At 38.3% G+C, this 17462-nt stretch overlaps 1 protein-coding gene across 10 annotated transcripts in view; it reads right to left on the bottom strand.

Annotated features, from left to right (window-relative positions):
• Window positions 1-17462, bottom strand: part of LOC105473906 (GRB10 interacting GYF protein 2) — a 164072-nt gene that overhangs the window by 32392 nt on the left and 114218 nt on the right. For all 10 annotated transcript variants that reach the window (XM_071073568.1, XM_071073566.1, XM_071073567.1 and 7 more), the window contains 6 exons: window positions 15339-15430; window positions 13786-13893; window positions 12606-12706; window positions 9431-9531; window positions 8130-8291; window positions 5206-5364 (listed from right to left, as the gene is read on the bottom strand). In XM_071073568.1, coding sequence (XP_070929669.1) covers window positions 5206-5364; window positions 8130-8291; window positions 9431-9531; window positions 12606-12706; window positions 13786-13893; window positions 15339-15430 — 723 coding nt within the window. The remainder of the gene's footprint in view (window positions 1-5205; window positions 5365-8129; window positions 8292-9430; window positions 9532-12605; window positions 12707-13785; window positions 13894-15338; window positions 15431-17462) is intronic.

The raw sequence follows: 17462 nt of genomic DNA, 5'->3' as shown, positions 1-17462 counted from the left end.
CTTTCCAGAAGGTTTTCAATTTACTTTGCCCAGATCCATCAGAGGAATCACTACCCATGGTACACAGAGCATTATTTCTTAAATAATGACACTTGAACATCAAAATTAATCCTTGATCCATAGGCTGCAGAATGAATATTGGCACGGATGAAAACAACATTAATTTCCTTGTACATCTCCATCAGAGCTCTTGGATGACTCGCGGCATTGTCAAAGAGCAGAAATATTTTGAAAGGAGCAGTAGGTCTTCAACGGTGAGTTTAAAATATTCAATACACCACACTGTAAACAGATGTGCTATCATCCAGGCTTTGCTGTTCCATTTATACGGTACAGGCAAAGTAGGTTTAGTATAATTCTTAAAGACCCTAGGATTTTCAAATGGTAAATAAGCATGGGCTTCAACTTTAAGTCACCAGCTGCATTAGCCCCTAACAAGAGAGTCAGCCTGTCCTTTAAAGCTTTGAAGCCAGGCACTGACTTCTCCAATCTAGCTATGAAAGTCCTAGACAATATCTTCTTCTATTAGAAGGCTGTTTCATCTATACTGAAAATCTGTTGCTTAGTGCAGCCACCTTCATCAATGATCTTAAGTAGGGCTTCTGGATAACTTGCTGCAGCTTCTACATCAGCACTAGCTGCTTCACCTTGTGCTTTTATGTTATGGAAATGGCTTCTTTCCTTAAACTTCATGAACCAACCTCTGCTAGCTTCAAACTTTTCTTCTTCAGCTTCATCACCTCTCTTGGCTTTCACAGAATCGAAGAGAGTTTTAAGGCCTTGTTCTGGATTAGGCTTTGGCCTAAGGGAACATTGCAGCTGGTCTGATCTTCTATCCAGACCACTAAAACTACCTCATATCAGCAATAAGGCTGTTTCGCTTTCTTGTCATTCATGTGTTCACTGGAGTAGCACTTTTAATTTTCTTCAATAACTTTTCCTTTGCATTTACAACTTAGCTAACTGGCATAGGGGGTCCTAGCCTTTGGCCTATCTTGGTTTCTGACATGCCTTCCTCACTAAGCTTAATCATTTCTAGCATTCAATTTAAAGTGTGAGACATGACTCTTCCTTTCACTTGAACCCTTAGAGGCCACTATAGGGTTATTAATCAGTCTAATTTCAATAATGATGTGACTCAGTGAATAGGGAGGTCCAAGGAGAGGAAGAGAGACAGGGAATAGCCAGTCAGTAGTCAGAACATACACAATAGGTATGGATTAAGTTTGCTGCCTTATGTGGGCACAGTTCATGGCACTCCACAACAATTTCAATAATGACATCAAAACTCACTTATTACAGATTACCGTAACAGATATAACAGTAAAAAAAATCTGAAACATTGCAAGAATTACCAAAGTGTCACACAGAGACAAAGTGAGCACACGCTGCTGGCCAACAGACTTGGTCGATGCAGGGCTGCCACAAGCCCTCCAATTTGTAATAAATGAAATACGTGCAAAGCACAAGAAAGTGAAGCACAACAAAATGAGGTATGCCTGTATTCAATGAAGAAATAATTCTAATCTTATACAAACTTTTTCAGAAAACAATGAAAGTATCACATTCTAATTTAAGAGGCCAGTATAAACCTAACACCAAAAGGGGACAAAAGCATTACAAGAAAATTATAGGTCAGGTGTGGTGGCTCACTCCTCTAATCCTACCACTTTAGAAGGCCAAGACAAGAAAACTGCTTGAGTCCAGGAATTCAAGACCAGCCTGGGCAACACGGCAAGAAACCATATCTCCACGAAAAATAAAAAAATTAGCCAGGTGTGGTGGCATGCGCCTGTGGCCCAAGCTACTAAGGCAGCTGAGGTGGGAGGCTTGATTGAGCATGGGAGGTCGAGGCTGTAGTGAGCCAAGAAAAGAAAGGAAAAAGAGAAAGGAAATTATAGACCTCTCTCTCCCTCATGAACATAGATGTAAATATTCTTAACAAAACAGTACCAAATTAGGTTAACATATGTATCAAGTAGGGTGGTAATCCAGGAACACAAAGTTGGCTTAACCTTCAAAACTCAGTTATCAATAGTTATTAATAACTGTTATTAATATTAATTATTAATAATTCACTATATGAGCAGAATGAAAAAAGTAAATGATTATCAATCAACGCAGATAAAGCATTTTACAACCTCAATATCTATTCATTGAAAAACCTTCAGTAAACTAGGAGTGGAAAGAAACTTCTTCAGTTGGATAATGGATACCTATGAAAAACGATCAACATATTTAATGGTGAAATACTGGACATTTTCTCCCTAATACTGGAAATAAGGCTATTATCCATTTTAACCACTTCTATCCAAGGTTGGAAAGGAAGAATTAAAACTGCTCCCATTTATCAATAAGATTCCATAGAAAATCCTGAGGAATCAACAAAAGTACTATTAGAGGTAGTAAGTTGAGTTTCACAAAGTGTCAGAATATAAGATCTATATATGAAAACCAATCAATTCCATTTCCATATAGAACTGGAAAATAAACAGTTCCCCCGCTGAGACGGAGTCTTGCCCTGTCGCCCAGGCTGGAATGCAGGGATGCCATCTCAGCTCACTGCAACCTCTGCCTCCCAGGTTCAAGCAATTCTCCTGCCTCAGCAACCCAAGTAACTGGGATTATAGGAGCGCGATACCACGCCCAGCTAATTTTTGTATTTTTAGTAGACACAGGGTTTCGCCCTGTTGGCCAGGCTGGTCTCGAACTTCTGACCTCGTGATCCGCCTGCCTTGGCCTCCCAAAGTGCTGGGATTACAGGCATGAGCCACCACACCTGACCTGCGGGAAAATAAACTTTTAAAATTCCATTTATAATAGCAAAAAAGAAAAAACTCAATTTTTAAAAGATGTACATAACCTGTATAATGAAAACTAAATGGCACTGAGAAAAAAACAAGGAAAACATAAATAAATGGAAAGATATACCATGTTCATTGCCTGGAAGACTCAGTATATCTTAAAATGTGAATTCTCTTCAATTTAGATTCCACACAATCCAAATCATAATCACAGTAGGCTTTTACTTATACAGAAATTAAGAAGATAATTTTAAATTTTAATAGGAAGGGAAAAGATCTTAGTCAGCAGTCTTGAATAAAAAGGCAAAGCTCGAAGACATATTTGACTTACTTGTAGTTACTATAAAGCTACAGTAGTAATCGAATAGTGCATACTCGTTTAAGGACAGGCAAACTTATCAGTGGAACAAAAGGGAAGAGTCCAGTAAAAAAAAAAAAAAAATTTTATACAATTGACTTTGACAAAAGCACCAAAAATTCAATAGAAAAAGTAAAGACTTTGCAAAAACAGGCACTGGAACAACTCATACCTCATATCATACAGAAAAAACAATTCTAACTATTTGTAAAACCAAAACTATAAAGCTTTAAAAAAATACAGGAGATATTTTAATAATCTGTAGGCTGGCAAATAGTTCTTATATAGAAACAAAAAAACACTAATAAAAGACAAATGTAATAGGATTTCATCAAAATTAAAAATCTGTACTTATCAAAAGATCCCCTAGGAAAATAAATAGACATGCTATAGCCTGGAGGAAAGTATGCACAACATTTATCTAACAAAGAACATGTACTGAGAATATAAGGAATCCAAACCTAAAAGTAAGGGCTAAAAGTATACAACTTGTAAGAAAAAAATAAATTGGACATTATTGGCCAGGCGCGGTGGCTCATGTCTGTACCCCAACACTTTAGGAGGCCAAGGTGAGAGATCACCTGAGGTTAGGAGGTCAAGACCAGCCCGGCCAACATGACGAAACCCCATCTCTATCAAAAATACAAAAATTAGCCAAGCGTGGCAGCACATGCCTGTAGTCCCAGCTACTCGGGAGGCTGAGGCAGAACTGCCTGAACCTGGGAGGCAGAGGCTACAGTGAGCCAAGATCGCACCACTGCGCTCCAGCCTAGGCAACAGAGCGAGACTGTGTCTTAAAATAAGAAAGTAAGTAAGTAAATAAAAAATAAAATAAAATAAAAAAGATAAATTGGACATTATTAAAGTGAAAAATTTACATGTTTCAAAGAACACTGTCAAGAAAGCAAAAAGACACACCTGTAATCCCAGCATTTGGGAGGCCGAGGCAGGCAGATCATCTGAGGCCAGGAATTGAGACCAGACCGGCCAACAAGGCAAAACCCCGCCTCTACTAAAAACACAAAAAAATTAGCCGGACGTGGTGATGCTTGCCTGTAGTCCCAGGTACTTGGGAGGCTTAGACACGAGAATCGCTTGAGCTGGGGAGGTGGAGGTTGCAGTGAGCCGAGATGGCGCCACTGCACTCCAGCCTGGGCAGCAGAGTGAGGCTCTTGATCTCAAAAAAAAAAAAAAAAAGGCAATAAGAGAATATAAAGCCCAGAAATAAATCTACACATTTATGCTCACTGACATAGATGCCAAAAACACACAATGGGGAAAGAACAGTCTCTTTAATAAATGGTGGTGGGAAAACTAGATATTCATAGGCAGAAGAATGAAATCAGAGCCTCATCTCATACCATACATGAAAATCATTACGTTAGAAATTATTGCTGGGTGATGGCCGGGCGCAGTGGCTCACGCCTGTAATCTCAGCACTTTGGGAGGCTGAGGCGGGCAGATCACGAGGTCAGGAGATTGAGATAATCCTGGCTAACAAGGTGAAACCCCGTCTCTACTAAAAATACAAAAAATTAGCCGGGAGAGGTGGTGGGCACCTGTAGTCCCAGCTACTCGGGAGGCTGAAGCAGGAGAACGGCATGAACCCAGGAGGTAGAGCTTGCAGTGAGCCGAGATCACGCCACTGCACTCCAGCCTGGGCCACAAAGTGAGACTTGTGTCAGGAAGAAAAAAAAAAGAAAAAGAAAAAGAAATTATTGCTGGGTGATTTATGGGAATTTGTTGTACTACTATTCTGCTTCAGTCTGAAACTTGCTTTAAAAAAAACCATGTATTTTACAACATTTCCACTATATAGTTTAGCAAAAACCAGAAAGATAAGACAAATTTTATTTTTCCTCTAGAAAACAGGTTTTCATTTGAAGAAATTTAGACAGAAGTAGTAAGAGCCAGTTAGGTTTCTTTTGGTAATTTTCAGCAACCTGAAAAAATTTTAGATAGGTTATCTTAATGTCCTAGTATTTTCTAAATCACTAATTCCCAGCTTCAAAGGAACAATAGAAGAGAAAACCATCTGGTCACCTGTTTGCGTAACAATTCTTCCTGCTTCCGCCTTTCTTCCTCTTCTCTTCTCCTCTCTTCCAGTCTTCTAAGAGCTTCTTCTTGCTGCTGTCTTTCTTCCTCTTCTCGCTGTCGCCTTAATGCAATTTCTTGCTCCCGCTGGCGACGCAGAGCCTCTTCCTAAGGAAAAAAGATGGAGGGTGGGGGGTGGGGGAGGGACTCAGGTCTATCATTCAATTTATTATGTCATATTTGGAAAGTAATAGGCTATGTGCTGCTAAGACTCTGTTAAACAGTAAACATAAAAGTAATCATGATCTAGAGTAAAAAGTATACATGTAAATTGGGGAACTGGACACATTACAATAAAAAGAAAATTGAATTTAAAATATTAGTAGTTAAATTACAATAAACTGCGAAGTCTATCCTGGTTTCTGTATTAGCCACATCATTTACTGATTAACCCTATAAAGAGCTACATTAGAATTAAAGCTTTGGTTTCTCCTTTGGTATTTTTAATCCCTATTTTTTTTAATCAACTGGGAACTTAAGGCATAGAGTGGGCAAATCAACATGGCCACCAAAAATTTTGGTGTAAGATAAATTCTCCCAGTCAGAAGTACTGAGTAAAGCCATGTGGCAGAACATGTTCTGAAGATCAAAAGTTCCACCAATACTATTAAGTATTACACAGAAAGAGGTCCCATTGTTGAGACCATTTATGGAAAACTGAGCAACACAGAATTAAACATACTTCTTTACTGCAATACTCCTTAGAGCCTCTATATGCTGCGGTGTAGTGTGACGCTAAGAATTAACAGTAGTTCTCATTTCATCTCAGCATGGATCTTTTTTGTTTTTCACAGAGCACCTCTTGGGGCCAAAAAGTAGGAAACAAGTGGTAAAGGCTAGACTGTGGGGCTATTAAGAGAGTGGATCCTTTCAAGCGAAGTCTAGGAAAACCCCAATGGAAAAATGAGCCAAGCACATGAATGGTGAATTCCCGACCAAAAAAAAAAAACCAAAAAACATTAAAAGTGTTATGCCTCACTAGTTATAAATCCTTAAGCAAAGACTTAGCTACAAGGACTTTCATTCAAACACTTATCTAACAGTGAAGAACTAGAAACAACCCTCATGTCCAACAATAGGGAACTGGTTAACTTATTATAATTTACTTATAAAATGAAATTTAATACAGCTAGCAAATATGATGATGTAGATTTTTAGATACACATTTGACATGGAAATATTACATAATTCATGTCAAAAGGAGGGTTATAAAACGTAAGTACAAATAATATATACCTCCAACCTGGGTGACAGAGTGAGACTCTGTCTCCAAAAAAATAAAAAGAAGAAACCAAAAAGAGAATACAAAGCCCAGAAATAAATCCACACACTTATACTCAATTGATTTTTGACATAGATGCCACAAACACACAATGGGGGAAAGGACAGTCTCTTTAACAAACGGTGGTGGGAAAACTGGATATCCACAGGCAGAAGAATGAAATCAGACCCTCATCTCACACCATATACAAAAATCATTACATTCAAAATTATTGCTGGGTGATTTCTGTCTAAATTTCTTCAAATGAAAACCTGCTTTCTAGGGGAAAAATAAAACGTGTCTTATCTTTCTGGTTTTTGCTCAGTTATACAGGGAAAACGTTGTAAAGCAAATATATGTGTAGAGGTTTTTTTGCTCCCTATTTAGAAACACTAAAATAGAGAGAAGAGGTTCATTAAGGGAAAGAATAAAGAGAAGGTAGAGGTCTTAGTCAAAGATACTTTTTTAAAGTACATTTGAATGGTCAATAAGCATGTGAAAAGATGCCCAACAACACTAATCATTAGAGAAATGTAAATCAAAACCACAATGAAATACCACTTCATACCCATTTAAAAAAGTTATTATCAAAAAGAAACAAAGCAAAACCAAAAAAATAAAATAAAATAACAAGTGTTGGTGAGAATGTGGAGACAGTGGAATTGCTTTGCATTGCCAGTAGGAATATAAAGTGGTGCAGCAGCTGTGGGAAACAATATGGCAGTTCTTAAAAAAATTCAAAAGAGAATGACCATATGATCCAGCAATTCCACTTCTAGTTATATATGCAAAAGTGTTGAAAGCAAGGACTCAAACAGATATCTATACACCCATGTTCACAGCAGCATTATTCACAATAGCTAAAACGTGGAAGTCATCTAAATGTCCATCAACAGAGGAATGGATAAACACACAACAGAATATTATTCAACCTTTAGAAGGAAGGAAATTCTGATACACGCTGCAACATGAATAAACCTTAAGTGAAATAAGCCCAACACAAAAGGACAAATATTGTATAATTCTACTTACATAAGAAATTGATTTAGCTTAAATTCACAGACACAGAAAGAAGAATAGTGGTTACTAGGAGCTATGAGATGGAGGGAGTGGGGCTCCTTGTTTAATGGGTATGTAGTTTGCAAAACTGGAGAAGTTCTACAGACATGTTTGTGAGGGTTGCACAGCAATATGAATGAATATACTTGACACCACTGAAAGTACACTTAAAATGGTAAATTTTATGTTATGTATATGTTAGCACAATTTTTTTAAAGCCCATGTAACTTTTAAATTTTGACATTTAATGCTGCACATCAAAGTTACTTTCTCATTGTTTTTAGACAGAAGGACAGAACTTCTGAAATCTAACTGGTTTATAAAACCCTAGGAAATATGCAAAGCAAATCAATTCCAGTGGTTTACTAGGACTGATGAATATCCCTACAGTGGGTTGATGGAAAACAGAGATTCTTTCCAAAGGTGAGTGAATATTCTAAGGTTCTAACCCCAATCCTATGGCCTTCAGGAGTATCTGTGAAATGATGAAAGAAGGCAGCCTGAAAGCCCTCATCAAGCACTAATCCTATGATCAGAGTCCCCAGACATATACCTGTTTCCTTCGGGCAAGTTCTTCTTCCTCTCGCCTTTTCCTTTCTTCTTCCTGCTGTCGCCGAAGAATTTCCTCCTGTTGTCTTCGGAGTTCTTCTTGCCTCTTTCGCTCTTCCTCTTCCCGTTTCGCCCTCATTTCTGCCTCTCTTCTTTCTTGCTCTAGCTGTGATTACACAAGAGTGTTCTTAGAAACTTGAAACCAAGCACAGGAACACTCCAAAAGCACTGACCAGTAATATTCGCTCATTCAATCAGCTGCTTGTACTGTACTGCAACCAGGTGATCCAAAAGATCAATAGATAAACAAAATATGTTATATACATACAATGGAATATTAATATTATTCAACCTTTAAAAGGAAGGAAATTCTGACATATGCTACAACATGAACACCCTATAACAACTCTAAGCTGTGACACATCACAGTAATTAGAAGAATTTTATGATTGTCTCAATTGAACGCACTTTCCTCCCACCTGTACTTGCCTCCACACTCCACATTACCATTTTACCACACAAGAGAGTAACATCAGAATGCTCTTGGATGGTACTTCTTTACTCATCCCTACAAATCATTTTCTGATTGAACATTTAACAGTGTGGCTGTAATGTTTTAACAGCAATGTTGCATGAACCTTTCCACATTCTGGGCACTCTAAGGGGGCTGTCACAACCTCAGGGGATAAGAATGCATTAAGAATAAAACAGCAACAACACTCTCTTGCATACATGAGAACCTAGAAATCATTACAATGACACTAGGTATTGATGTAGACATTCTATTCTGTCAAGTACTAAAACCAAAATTCAAGATTTAGTTCCTCCAAAAAATGTGAATGGAACACACAATCTAATGTTGATGTTGGGCTTTTTGTCTGCTACATCTGTGGATACTAAGAAATATAAACAAATACCACTATAAAGATTCAATGGGAGAACTCAAGCCACATATCACGAGCCTCATAAATAATGTAGTGGATATTTTCTCACATTCTTGTTACTTATAACAAATGTTCATACCATGAATAACGTAACTAAAATATGTATGTGTCTATAATCAACAATGTGCCAACTAATCAAACCAAACATATTAATTTAAATTCTGTTTTGAGGTTGTTTTTTTTTTGGGGGGAGAAGAGAGCACAGTAAAGATACAATATGAATGTACTTACAACAGCTAAGCAGCAGTAAACTGAAAGTAAAAAGTAAAAACTATAGCTAGCTAGAGAGATGAATAAACAGCAATGTTCATGTCCTGTAGCCAGATGACAATGCACTGTTGTATAAGAATGAGTTTCAGACCTTTGCAGCTTTGGCCTTCTCTAGCTGCTGAAGCTGTTCCAGGGCAGGGCCTGGTGTCGTGGTGTCCAGAGGAAGATCCCATACACTACCGCCTTCCCAAACTGTAAGACAACAAAAGAAAGAACGAGGGATGACAGAGCTTACACACATGGTGACATATCCATAGGAATCATGAAAAAAGCTGCTTCCCTGTGCCTAAACGAGCTCCACCAAACACATCTGTTTTGCCTCTGAGTAGACTGAACTGCCAATGGACTCTAGTTTCTACGAATATCCTTCAACACATCTAGAATGAAGGGAAGTACCAGGCATTTATTAGGGAATTAACTGCATCCTTACAAAGCTCTATAAGGTTTCTATTCATACCCTCATTTTTACAGATGAACAAACTAAGGGTCAGAAGTAGTTTCTAACACTCCCAAGGGCACATGGCAAGCATGTGGCCATGCCAGGATTTAAATCCCAATGTATTAAGACTCCACATAGATTTCCAGTAACCATATAGCCTCTTACTGCACACCAACTAGAGAGAAGTAGGTGGTTGCACAATATTGTGAATGCCACTCAAGTGTTCACTTTAAAATGGTTAATTTTGTGTTAAGTGAATTTCATCTCAATAAAGAGAGAGTGAAAGTAAGCATTACAGCTGGAGCTGTGGAGACCTCTGGAAAGGCCAGGCAAGTCTTACAAGTGAGACCTGGTCCTGCTAACCTGAAGGGCACTGCAAGATCACATTTGGAAGTAAACAGATAATGGCTTGAAGTTTGCTAGCACCATTTTTCAGCATTCTCTGTCTTCTACATTCCTACCATAGTCTAATTATACACTATCAAATACTGTCTGTATGAAACCAATGGACTACTTTTAAAGGACCTTGACTGCATATAAATCCAAAGAGAGAAATAGTTTAATACAGTACTTAAAAGTTTCCAAAACACTGCAGAATACAGGTTGAGTATCCATTACCTAAAATGCTTGGGATCAGAAGCATTTCAAATTTTGAAATATTTGCATATACATAATGAGCTATCTCTGAGATGAGATCCAACAAAAAATTCATTAATCTTTCATATACACTTTGTAGACACAGCCTGAAGGTACTTTTTTTTTTTTTTTGAGATGGAGTCACACTCTGTCACCCCAGCTGGAGTGCAGTGGTGCGATCTCGGCTTACTGCAACCTCCGCCAGGGTTCAAGCGATTCTCCTGCCTCAGCCTCCAGAGTGGCTGGGATTATAGGCGCCCGCCACCACGCCTGGCTAATTTTTTTTTATTTTTAGTAGAGACGGGGTTTCAACATCTTGGCCAGGCTGGTCTTGAACTTCTGACCTCGTAATCCACCTGTCTCGGCCTCCCAAAGTGCTGGGATTGCAGGCGTGAGCCACTGTGCCCAGTCAGCCTGAAGGTAGTTTAATGCAACATTTTTAAATAATTTGGGGCATGAAAAAAATGTTTGTGTTAAGTATTTATGTGTAAAATTGTCCAATCGTGGACTGGGCACCATGTCTCATGCTTGTAATCCTAGTAGTTTGGGAGGCCGAGGCGGGCAGATCACTTGAGGCCAGGAATTTGAGATCAGCCTGGCCAATGTGGTGAAACCCCATCTCTACTAAAACTACAAAAATTAGCCAAGCGTGGTGGTAGGTGCCTGTAATCCCAGCTACTCGGGAGGCTGAGGCAAGGGAACCTCTTGAACCCAGGAGGCAGAGGTTGCAGTGAGCCGAGATTGCGCCACTACATGCCAGCCTCGGCAACACAGCAATACTGTCTAAAAAAAAAAAAAATTCCACTTGTGAAATCATGTCAATGCTCAAAAAGTTTTAGATTTTGAAGCATTTTGGATTGTGGACTTTTGGATTAGGGATGGGTGCTCAACCTCTATTCTTAACATCCTAACTATAAATGGCTACCAAGAAAAAATAAGGTACAAACAGCAAGGAAAGTTGATAAGGGAAGACAATCATCCTTCTGCAAAAATCTGCAGGGTCAATGTTAACAACAGAACCATGACCTGAACGGCTCAACAGCTCTAGAAAAACTCCACCAAGGCCTATAATTCTTGAGGATCTTCAACACCAACTATAATCTCTTGAAAGGACTACCCATGGATCAAACTATCCATCTCTGCAGGTATTCAGACCATAAGAAACAGAGGTGCTCGGCTGGGCGCAGTGGCTCACACCTGTAATCCCAGCACTTTGGGAGGCCAAGGTGGGCGGATCATTTGAGGTCACTTTGAAACCAGACTGGCCACAAAGGTGAAATCCTGTCTCTACTAAAAATACAAAAATTAGTCAGGGGTGATAGCGTACACCTGTAAGTAATCCCAGCTACTTAGGAGGCTGAGGCAGGAGAATTGCTTGAACCCAGGAAGTGGAGGTTGCAGTAAGCTGAGAACGCATCACTGCACTCCAGCCTGGGCGACAGTGCAAGAGTCTGTCTCAGGAAAAAAAAAAGAAAGAAAAACAGTGGTCCTCCACCAATACCAAGACTTTAAAAAATCTCAACCCCAAATTTTCTAATTCGATGTAAAAAGATAAAAGTGAGAAAAGGTGCTCAATTCATAGCAGGTTTTTCTTTTCCCAAAATTTCTGGGTACCTAGAGTGTTTGTTAACATCAATTCTTTTTTTTTTTTTTTTTACTTTCTTAGAGACAGAGCCTTGTTCTGTTGCCAAGGCTAAAAAGGCTTGGCATGATCATAGCTCACTGCAGCCTGGAACTCCTGGGCTCAAGCAATCCTCCACCTCAGCCTCCTGAGTAGCTAGCACTACAGGCACACACCACCATGCCTAGCTTGTGTTAATTTCTAACTCAAGAGAATAGATTACCACTACTTACGTTTTTAGGTAAGCTTTTTTTCCCCATCTGGCTAAAAAGATCGAAAATAATTTAAACGATTTTTCCACACTGATCACAGCAACATAAAAGAGACGCTGACTCAAAAAAAAAAAAAAAAAAAAAAAAAATCCACTAAATAAATTCAAACAAATCCTTAAAAGTATATTTTCAGTAACACCTTCAATATTGCCTGGATCTAGTAAAAAATGAACCTTTTTGTTAACATCAAATACAAATGGATTCAGAAACCTAATATATGTTTTAAGAATTGAATTGTAAAATTATTAATAATATCTAAATCCTCAGAGTGGTACTAAAGGTTAATCTAAGTTTTTACCTGTAGGCTGTGAAGCTGTTGGCTGAAGCTCCCAGATAGAGCCAGTATCTGGCACCGACACAGACCTAGTTACTGAGGGAATGATGTTCTGATCAGATATTCTGCAAAAGGGAAATAAAAAATTAACTTGTTCTTATCATTTGCAAAAAAAAAAAAAAAAAAAAAAAAAAAGAGGAAGAGGAATTTCTAGATTATATGTAGGTTCTCCAGGTTATCTGGCTAGAAAACGCCTTCACTCTTTTACTAAAACCTAACACTACACCAAAGCAATTTAGAGTGGAACAAAGAGAAGGGCACAATGATCACACTTCTGGAATCCTCTATGGTAATACTGACTTCTAAATGATGGATATACCTACTGTATATTCATATCTTAAAGATATGTATACCTTAAAGATACTGTATATCCATATCTTAAAAAAAAAAACCAAATCATCTCAATAGAAGTCACAGAGACAGCATATTATAATGAAAAACTCAATGCACTTTAAGATAAAAGGTCTGCATTTTAGCCTGAGTTTCCTGTGTGTTATATTAATCAAGTCCTATAACCAACCTCTCAGAGTCCCAGTTTGCCCATCCATAAAATGGAGCTCCTACCACGTAAACTGCCTACCTCACAGGATGTGTTAAGGCTCAAAAGAAATACAAACAGTTTTGGCTGAATGAGACAATAAGATTTTTAAGAGCAGTGACTGATACTTGTTCAGGAGAAATATTACTCTGAATGATAATCTGAAACAGCAGAAATTTCTTCTAGACTTCTAGCATAATTTCCTTTTCCTTAGACCTACCTTAATGGCTTTTGAGTTCTAGAAAATTAAAACCTTGTGTGGTGTGGCTAATACTTTGAGATACTATGGGTAAAAGTGAAATTAAAATCCTAGGCTACAGTTTTTCTGTTGCAGGTTCCATAAGATGACACTGTTTCTCAAGTGTGCCCATTACTCTTAGGTCTTTTGATTAATCAAAATTTATCTCTATGAGTAAAATACCAAATAAACGCTTATCTCTACCTGAAATATTTTTTTAAAATGTATTGTTTTTACATACAACATGCAGCTATGTGTTGGGAGTGTTCCAGTCCCAGAAATCACACACTATACCAGAATTTCTCCTTTCTTCTCTTTCTTTCACAACACATGCACCCAATATGACACATAATGGAATGACCACCAACCTCATCTTCAGGGCCTGAAACTGCTGAAGAAGAAGTGCCAACTGCTGTTGCTGCTGGGAAGACAGGGCTGCTTTCTGCTGTTGGGCCAAAACCTGTGCATATTGTTGTCTTCAAAAAGTAAAAAAAGGTATAATCTGTCAATCCACATTTATTTCACATGGCTGAGATGTTGAAAGACAAAGTTCCATTCAAAGCGCCCCCCCCCCCCCGCCCCTGGAAACATTATTAGAAATAGCTATCAAATATATTTTATAATTCTTCATTATAACAGACATATAGAAATGCTTCATTCTAGAAAGAAGTGAACTCATAGATGGCATGTTTCCAGGTGAAAGAGGATAGCAAAAAAATTCACAATTCAGTGCAAAGTGGTCTATTCAGAGAAAATATTTTAAAAATCACAAATGTCAAAAACCGGTAAACTCCAAAGATAACCTTTTATCAGAAATCAAATGAAAAACAAAAGATTCAAATTAGTAGCTTTTTCCATACGATGCACCCTTTGTAAAAAATGTAACACTTCTATAAAAATTCATACATTGATAGTCTTCACCTTGGAAAAATTTAGGTAATTTTTCTTCACTAGATCAGGGTTAAACTTTTGTAATGGGCCAGAGAGTAAATAGTTTCATCGCTGCAGGTCATATACTGTCTGTTGCAACTACTCAATTCTACCATCGTAAGGCAAAAGCAGCAATACACATCCCACAAACCAAAAGGTGTGTCTGTTTCCGTAACACTTTGCTTATAAAAATACAGAGCAGGCCAGATTTAGCCCAAAGGTCAGACTTTGCCAACCTCTGCACCACATAACTGCAAGTCTCATTTCTTCTACAAAAGGGATACAACAAAACCTGACTGACTTTGCTGTCATTCCACACCACTCCTAAAAGAATTAACCTTAACTTCTTTCCCACCCTCTCGCTTATATTTTTTATATATATATATATATATGTTTTTTTTCCTCTGTGGCATTCAAAGCTGAGCCACTCAGGAGGCACTTAGAAACTAAAGAGCTTACAAAATTAAAGTTATGTGTCATCTTCTAAACTTCTGGTATTTAAAAGTAAGATAAGCCAGGAGTGATGGCTCACACCTGTAATCCCAGCACTTTGGGAGGCGAGGCAGGCAGATCACTTGAGGGTGGGAGTTCGAGGCCAGCCTTGCCAACACAGTGAAACCCTATCTCTACTAAAAATACAAAAATAGGCTGGGCGTGGTGGCACATGCCTGTTAGTCCCAGCTACTCAGGAGGCTGAGGCACATGAATCACTTGAACCAGGGAGGTGGAGGTTGCAGTGAGCCGAGATCATGTCACTGTACTCAGCCCGGATGACAGAGTGAGGTTCTAATAAATAAATAAATAAACAAACAAACAAATAAATGACAAGACTAAAATTAGAATGTATGGCAGTAAGATGCCACTAGCTGGCCAACTGAAGTGCCATATAAGCCATTAGTTCTCTCTGCTGTAAAAGGTGAGACTTGAGAGCAGATTCTATTTAAAGTCTGTTTTCATGTTGCAGTACATCCTACTGCATAACTCTTCTTACTGTATTAAAAACTGCTGGTACTGCAGGTGCTGCATCTGGTATAAGGCTGTGAGTTCTTGCTGCCTGGTCAATCGTTCCTGGTCCAGTTCTCCCTAGGAATAAAGTGGTGAGGAAATAAATACCATTAAATAAACTGCAAAGAACCTAAAAGCCACCTAGTACAGGTATCTGAAATCAAAATAAATCTAAGATCTTTACCTCCCACTCTACCCTTTTACCCAAACACTTGAGTAAAAACTCAGACATCTTTAAAAACTAAACAGCGCCTTCTAGTGGAAACAGTGGTGTAAATATTATAAAAGATTCCCTGAAGTGACAAAGGGTCCTTATTTCAGCTGCCATTCTCCATTCCTGCCCTTAAAGCTGAATGTTCAACTGTACTCCAGAGTTATTACTGTAACTGAAAGACTGTATAATTAGATAATGCAGAAATTAGATAAACTTGATATAATACAGAAAAATGTAAAAGTATCTAAAGGTCAAAGGAAATGCTATATAATTTTATAATGGTATATAAGGAATGCAGGGAGCCAGTATCTATCTTAAAGATGTTAAGAATATAAAAAGAGGTCAAGCGCAGTGGCTCACACCTGTAATCCCAGCACTTTGGGAGGCCAAGGCGGGTGGATCACGAGGTCAGGGGTTTGAGACCAGTCTGGCCAACATGATGAAACCCTGTCTTCACTAAAAATACAAAAATTAGCTGGGTGTGGTGGCACACACCTATAGTCTTAGCTACTCAGGAGGCTGAGGCAGGAGAATCACTTGAACCTGGGAGGTGGAGGTTGCAGTGAGCCTAGACTGTGCCACTGCACTCTAGCCTGGGTGATAGAGCAAGACTCCATCTCAAAAACCAAAAAAAAAAAAAAAATATATATATATATATATATACACACACACACACACACACACACACACACACACACTTTGATAACTATAACTCCCCCAAAATGAAGTGTTTCTGTTGCTATTAATACATCATGAGTTAGAAAAAATAAGTTGCAGTAAAATAAAACCAATTTTTTTAGCTTATATGTGAAATAATATGACTGGAATTTAAATTATGAAAAGTTACAATTAGGAGAAAGAAATATGAAGTATAAGATAACAGAAGAAAAAGTGTAAGTATGACAGACTAGGTAAATCATAAGTTTATATCTTTATTATATATTGATTATAGTTTGAAATAAGACATTTGATACACAATTTCTTGGGGTAGGGATTATCTGAAATTCAGAGACATTTATCTTGCTTGTTCAATACTGGAGGATAGCTAGTACCTTAGGTTCATCTAAAATGTCTACATGAAAAACTAAGTTTCAAGGTATACATTCATCATGAAGGGGGGCTCTCTTAATCAACAATATTCAGGGCAAAGACAATAACAGACAGGAAGCAGGGCTTTGCACAGTTTCCCTCCTACACAGGTATGACTGAGGCTCAGCTCCTTTAACTGGAAACTGGGAAGTGGACTACTGCAAGCACACCAATATCCAAGAGATGAGCTTTCAGCTTCTGCGATGTGCAAGATCAAAGCCCATCTTAATTTCAGAGAAGGGAAATAAAGCTTAAACTTGATATATAAGTTAAATTTATATGCTGCAATACACAGTATAATTTTTCTCGTGACTTAAAACAACTAGGATGGTGTGAGAAAAAATTCCTCTCACCTAGGAATCTTCCATTCTAGACCACTGCTCTCCATAAACTATAGGTCTCAACACATTAGTGGATTTTAAAATCAAATACTGGGTTAAGATCAACATTTAAAAGAAAAAAAAATGGAAAAAAAGCCACTTTCCTCACCTACACACTCCCTTGACTACAGAGTATAGGTCTTACTCATCTTCATCTCCTAAGAACCTACTAGGAGGCCTGGCACAGGCCCTCAATATACAATTGATGAATAAGTCAATGGTGACTTTACTGTAGAAACGCAGTGTCCATACTAAAGGTTTATGGGCTGGGTACAGTGGCTCATTCCTGAAATCCAGCACTTTGGAAGGCCGAGGTGCGAGGACCACCTGAGCCCAGGAGTTTGAGACTGGCCTGGGCAACATGGCGAGACTCCATCTCTTTAAAAAACAGGGAAAAAAAAAAGGTTTATGGTAACTTTTAACTATA

The sequence above is a fragment of the Macaca nemestrina genome, chromosome 11, assembly GCF_043159975.1.
Source record: "Macaca nemestrina isolate mMacNem1 chromosome 11, mMacNem.hap1, whole genome shotgun sequence".
NCBI lineage: Eukaryota > Metazoa > Chordata > Mammalia > Primates > Cercopithecidae > Macaca > Macaca nemestrina.
Note: the sequence above shows the minus strand (reverse complement) of the source record. Positions and strands in the feature narration are given on the sequence as shown.